The 6,931-nt window shown below is 34.9% G+C and overlaps 1 protein-coding gene across 1 annotated transcript; it reads left to right on the plus strand.

The window, feature by feature from the left end:
- The first annotated feature begins 1,505 nt into the window (after positions 1-1,505).
- On the plus strand, positions 1,506-4,253 carry LOC132559955 (uncharacterized). Its single transcript, XM_060224590.1, has 4 exons — positions 1,506-1,551; positions 2,640-2,793; positions 3,570-3,754; positions 4,124-4,253. The coding sequence occupies exons 1-4, from the start codon at positions 1,506-1,508 to the stop codon at positions 4,222-4,224; spliced, it is 486 nt and encodes a 161-aa protein (XP_060080573.1). The 3' UTR covers positions 4,225-4,253.
- The last annotated feature ends 2,678 nt before the right edge of the window (positions 4,254-6,931 follow it).

Consider the following 6,931-nt stretch of genomic DNA (forward strand, 5'->3'; position numbering starts at 1 on the left):
GCCAAGTCAAGGCCAAAAAACAAAATATTCAACAATGCTGTTTTGTTTAGCCTAAAACCTGAAAAATATTAAACCAACCTTTATCATATCATAGATGAATTACAGGCTAGTGTCCTGGTTGATGAACATTTTTGCTTTGCGTCTTGTGGTTTGTGAGTGTGTGTGTTTGTGTGAGAGAGAGAGAGAGAGAGAGAGAGAGAGAGAGAGAGAGAGAGAGAGAGAGAGAGAGAGAGAGAGAGAGGGTGAGGGTGTGTGAGGGTGTGTGTTGGTGTACGTAAAAAATATCGAAACGAACATGCAAATATACCCTTAGTCCCTCACCGGTTGAGGGTCTTAAGTTTTCTGTTGTATCCCTCCGTTTTTGTGCTTGTCCTTGGTAAGGCGTAATAATGTTTTGCATCAAAAATAGGTCACTCTGACCTACATTTTGACCTTTGACCTAGATCAGAGGAAAAGATTGTCAGGGTTCCAATCCCCTATAATACTTGTCAGTGGAATTCAATACTTTGGGTATTTTGGCGTGTTTTTATTTTTGCGAGTATGGTTAGACAAATTATCTTCTTTAGAGTTATTTGAACAGTCTGATATTGTTGAAGCCTAAGACATTTCTGTGAAAGCTGTAATTTACAAAACGACTAAGATAAGATATATAATTGTTCGTTTTTTGCAGCAATTCCTAATGTGGCATTGAATTCCACATTTTTCAGATACATGTGTTTTCATGTCTTATCTTGTCGAATTGGAAAACAGGAAGTTTTGATATCGAAAGGCCGCGTGTTCCAGGTAGACCAGAGTCTTCGGCGGTTTAATCAACATATAAAATCGAAGAAATGTCAAATTTTCAAAAGTCCGGTAACATAATTTTACGTCGAAATTTAAATTCTAAATAGAATGCTTCTTGGTGTGACCATGCTAATGGTCAATATGTGATCATCCTACAATGTCTATGTAAAGGGATATATTATTTATGTTTAGGGAAATATCATCCCTATTGATGTGTACCGTAAAATCAATAGATGATACAATATTGTTAAATATTAAATGTTTAAGCACATTTATAACTTGATGGTTAAACATATTGCTGATACTGAAATGATACCAACTTGTCTATTTATAACTTTATAAAATACTCTGTGCTAAACGCCAATTGTCACGACCTGATTGGGAACTGTCTTATTTAAAATTCAATGTGTTCGTTGTTTCATTTATACCACCTCGTACCATATTGTATTATCAGGAATGTTATATTGTCTACTACAACACAAGTATAAAAATAGAGTTCACATAGTTTGCCAGTGTTCATACTTCAAACGAGTTCATTCATCCATGAACGTAAAAATCATTTGCTGTCCTGACAGTTAGATGTTAATCAATAGCCGTGTATTACATAGACCTGTATTTGCTACCTACTATATATGCCCGGGTACCTAATGGGCCAAGGTCTACACGAATTACAGGGATACTTATACAGTTCTATTCTCCAGTATTTAACCGAGGCACACAAAATGGCGGGAGTTGTATACACCTTGTTGATACTTACAGTAGCTGCAGGTAAGTGATTTTGTTCAGACACAAGAGAATAGCATAGCATGGATAGTTTTGAGGTCGTCAAGGCAGAATTAATTTTACTGGACATTTTTTATAATCTATAACGTCAAATTGTCGATGAATGGTTATAAAAATATCTCTTAGGTAAAGTTCTTACAACTGTAAACATGATTCATGTTGTAAATAGTTTAAAAACATTGAAAATTTTTCAGAAATAATAATATTGAAATTCTAATCTTATTAAGTACCTTAAACCGAAAAAAATCATTTGCATATTATGTGTACCTATAATAAGTCTCCATTTATATGTTATTATACCTGCAGTAAACATTGTCTGTGGACGTGTATAGATTTACATGCCTTTGAATAGAAATGGTCTAGAATTTCGGGCACGATATACCAGGCATATATCATTGTATAATCAAACAGCTGTGTCTCAATAACAATGCAGTGATGAGGGCCATCTTGTATAAAATGTGGTGTTTGTAGTTTTGTGTTTTTTTGGCATTGAAAATACAGTCATTTTTCTATGGTAATGCTATGATAAAACCTTACCAAAGCCAGTTGTGTGGTACAAGTTAACGAATTGTTAATGTCTTAGGAATATTGCGAATGATGTAAACAGGTTAAAGTTGCCTCTCCAACACGACTAAAATTTAAAATGTTAAAGGTAAGCATTGAACTATTTATAATGTCCAAGAATGTCAAATTCTTTATTTATTTTATTTTAGCCAGTTTTCAAGTCATGTTTATTTCATATTATCAACGTGGTTTATTTTACCAAATAAACATAAATTTGTTCTAACATTTGTCTTCCCTTTTCACACTGATACAGCGTGTATATAATATTTTTACCCTGTATGGAACGTTTTGTGACAATCCTGTGTTGATTATCCAGTAATACACATGAATATTCTTGACGTAAAATGTATTTCGTCATGTTATGAGTGTATCTTCTCTTCTGGTGGATTCCTACAGTTTAGTCCCCTAGAATCAAGAAAGTGAGGTACAGGGACAGCCAGTATGACCTATGATAGGGAATCTGTCTATTACTATAGTCGTTAGATAACTTTGTGTTTTATCCCATACAGCCGCTGTAGAAGCGGAGTTTTGCTGGAACGAAGATGACAACTGGTTTACCACGTGGTGTGTTAGAGGCTGCTGTGGGCAGTACCGGCACGGGTGTTGTCCAACTCCTTCACCTGCTCCTGCTGCTGCTGATGATGATGACGACGACAATAAATTGTACGTATCAATGTTGTCTGAATCTGTAGTCAGCTTAGCAAACCGGAAGTAAAACAAAATATAATAAATAGGATGCATCTAGACCTAGAAGAGCGCATAATTTAATTCAACACCAACAGGAAAGTTATTTAGGTCAAGACCTAGAGAGGGCGTGTTATTCTGGTCAGGACCAATAGAAGGTGTTATTTAGGTCAAGATCTAGAGAGGGCGTGTTATTTAGGTCAGGACCAATAGAAGGTGTTATTTAGGTCAAGATCTAGAGAGGGCGTGTTATTTAGGTCAGGACCAAAGAAGGTGTTATTTAGGTCAAGACCTAGAGAGGGCGTGTTATTCTGGTCAGGACCAATAGAAGGTGTTATTTAGGTCAAGATCTAGAGAGGGCGCGTTATTTAGGTCAGGACCAATAGAAGGTGTTATTTAGGTCAAGGCCTAGAGAGGGCGTGTTATTTAGGTCAAGGCCTAGAGATTGCTATTTAGGTAAAGACACACAGAGAGTGCATTTAGATCAAGGGTTAGAGAGTCTGCTAAGGTCATAACCTTTAGAAATTCTTATTTAGGTTCAAATCTATAGAATATGCTATTTAGGTAAAGTCATAGAGACAGTGTATTCAGGTCAAGACATAGAGAGAGTGCTGTTCAAATCATAACCTAGAGATCAGGTGTTTTTGAAGTCAAGACAACCAAAGAGTTTCATTTAGGTCATGACCTAGATAGAGTACTATATAGGTCAAATCTTACGCTTTATTATGTTTTCGGTGTTTGTTAATTCGTTACAGGTCTGCAGGAGACATTGCCGGTATCGTCGTCGGGTCCATAATCTCCTTGGCCCTTGTAGTGGCAGGAATCATACTGGCTTTATATTTCTTCACTACCTGCTTCCGACAACAAAAAGGAGGAGTTGTATATTCTAACCGAACTCCCAACACGGGCGTGGCGTCCTCAACAAACATAAATATGGCTAGTAAGTAGATAATTTATTTCGATTTTTTTAATCTGTAAATCGGCTATATGAATAATAATGAATTGAGATTTATGAGATGGAAAATGATTCTGCTTTTATCATTCATATTTACATAATATTCTTTAGAAGGTTCTTAAAAAGCAAATTTGCATATTGCGGGCAAAGAAATGCAAGCATATATTTTGTTAAGAACAATTGTCTACAACAATGCCTTATATTTGGTTGTAACTATTTAACCTTAGCTTTTCCGGCTTCTGCTGTACTTTGAATAATCTGATTTAAGATAAATATTGAATAAAGTGTACGTATGGTGTATTGATTCACCTGTTTTCGTTTTCATCGTTATTGTATTTAATTTCTGCATTCCAGCATACCCTACCCAGAATCCTCCCGTCACCATGACAACTTACCAGTATCCACAGCAACAAGTACCTCCCACGACGGTGGTGTATAACACCGGGTACATGTGACCCAACTCGCATGCACGTGATTTATGATTTATGTGAGGAATACGTGGCATATCAAACGTCACGTGACAGATCGCATAACTATGCATCTTACATAATATTTTACTATCAAAAACTTCATCAAAGCGTTGTTTATTTTTTATTCATTTTTTTTTTTTAAATTAATGAATTTCAGTTTGAGTTGTCGTTTTAGTTTTAAGTGATTGTCCAAAAAAGACAAACAAAAGACTAACAACCATACACACATAACACCATCAAACGGAAAGGAGGAGGAGGAGGAGGAGGGGAGGTTAGTTGGACTTGCGTACAACGTACTCCAAATCTGGACGCGAACACTCCATTATTAACTTTTGAGATCGAATTAGGTTGAAATATTTCAGGTTAAGTTAATATTTATGATTTAATGCAAACCAGAGTTTGGAAAAATTCTGTAAATGACACTTTTCTGTAAGAAAATATTACATATCTCTACATGCTAGTTTAGGGGTAACAATCCAAGACTCTTTATATTAAGTAGTTAAAAGTTCGCCAATGGAAATTAATGTTTAAAACAAGTTTGATTTTTCAGAAAATAATCCCTTAAATGTTTCAACTGGGGCTACTTTTTATTCATGCTGTGTAAAATATTTCTGTCTCAGCAATAACATGTTTTCTTTGTTATTAAGTAGTCCTTTTACAATAGATAATATACAAGGTATTATATTTCACACATAACAACGTTTACCCCGATAATAGGCTTCTGTTTAGCTTTAATAAGTAAAATTACACCTTTCAATGCAAATTTAGGAATAGTCACGGGAGAGTTAAATAATTATTAAGATTGCATCACACAACCGTTTCGTCCTTCTAGGACTCGTCGTTGAGGCAAATGGTCCAAATCCGGCATCTAAAGCCATGAACGACCGAGGAAAATCTAAGTTGATCGCATGAACTATCAACATCTAACAGCGAGGCGGACTAACCCATAATTCTATACGTTTTATAAATTTTCATATACCTGATTTTATAGATGATATTGCACGTTCATAATGTGACATAGTCTTCACATTTTGTTAAAGTATTCCTATCAAGAATATATTTAATCCCTTAAGAAAACGAGTTTATCATTATGACGTTGTATGTTTGGAAATGTGAATATATTTTTTATTCTTGCATATTTTTATCAACATGTATTTCAATATCTATTCTGACTATAAACCACTTTGAAAACTGCTGTATTCCCTGGCATACGGGTTCTGCATTAAACAGTGTAACATTATTGTGTTGTAGGACATTAGTTTCCAGATTTTACTTTGCTTGGAAAAAACATAGATGCAGCGTTACATTAATGCTAAGAATGAGTTGCATAAATGAAATTATATATTGTAATGAATACGATAAACACACCTGTTAAACTGTATTGTTTTGTTATCATTTAAATCTGTTTAATATTGTTGGAACTTACGTTTAATCGAGATTTCATGCAATTGTGGAGCCCACATAAAATGGCTGGCTTTTGTAAATAAATCCGTCCGATCATTTTCTCTGTATGTGTTTTTTTTATCATAAAACCCCAAAATGGTGTATAACTCCGACCAAATAACCTGGTGGAGCAATTAAGTGACGGTCATTTCAAATGCATGAATGGCGATATTCTAAATTGGCCAGAATATCGTTTTGAGTTTTTCAAAATCGAAGTTACATTTTTTTTCAATTAAGGAGTTCAAAAAATTACAAAGTTTTTATGATTCAATGGTTTATAAATAGTACCTTGAATAAATGCTTTATTACGACAGTGATTCGGATTACAAATTAAGCGAGACAGATCGTATCTTGATTTCAGAAATGTAGTTACTGGTTAATGTTTACGAAGGTCCCCATAAAGAGTTTAACCGGTGAAAGGTGAAAAACAATCACCTCTATTTTGTTCGACTACAGATCTCGGAGCATGTATTGTAGAATAAGCTTAATAACTCTGTAAGGTAATGGCATTATGTCAATCGGTGAATGCTGATTCAGCGACGCTAACATTTGCATCTTCAATATTAAGAAAATCGAACAGCTCGCTCAAACATTCTAAATTTTTTCGAAAGATTTGACACCTCTGTTATCATCGAAGTGAAATTTCAACCAAAAATTCATTCATTCAAACATATTTTATTAATCCAAAAACCACAATCAAAGGCTAGCTTGGGCACAAGTTCTGACAACTTGCTAGGCCCTCTCCGGACAACACAAGACATGACTTAATATATCACGTGATGGCAACAAAGGTTCATCGGATACACAAACTACTAAAAAACGTGAAATTAAGAATAGAAAGAAAGAATTAGGATGGAGGAGAAAGAAGGGTAGAGAAGGACGTAGGTAGGCGGGTGTTCTGTGTGCAGTAGTTGTCCACTAGTTAGTATCAAACCTCTTGCTTGATTTTATAAATAACTGTACAACAAGTATTATGTTACTATTCGTTTCAAGAGGAAGATCAGCATCTCATATGAGAATATCCTGCTGGGAGACTGGGTAGATACCAACATTAAACAGTCTTATTCGAGGATTAGACGATTTTGAACAGAAAAAAGTAATGGTACGCACCAACATTACCACACTGACATTCAGTTGAAACAAAAATGCTTATGCGGAATAAAACACTTTTATTATTTATGTTATTTACGAAAATTCATAAAATTGCTTTTTATATCCATTGACGTTTGGAACTATTTTTCTGCGCGGA

Source organism: Ylistrum balloti, unplaced genomic scaffold, assembly GCF_031769215.1.
Source record: "Ylistrum balloti isolate Yb309-2 unplaced genomic scaffold, AGI_CSIRO_Ybal_v1 Utg371000, whole genome shotgun sequence".
Taxonomy (NCBI): domain Eukaryota; kingdom Metazoa; phylum Mollusca; class Bivalvia; order Pectinida; family Pectinidae; genus Ylistrum; species Ylistrum balloti.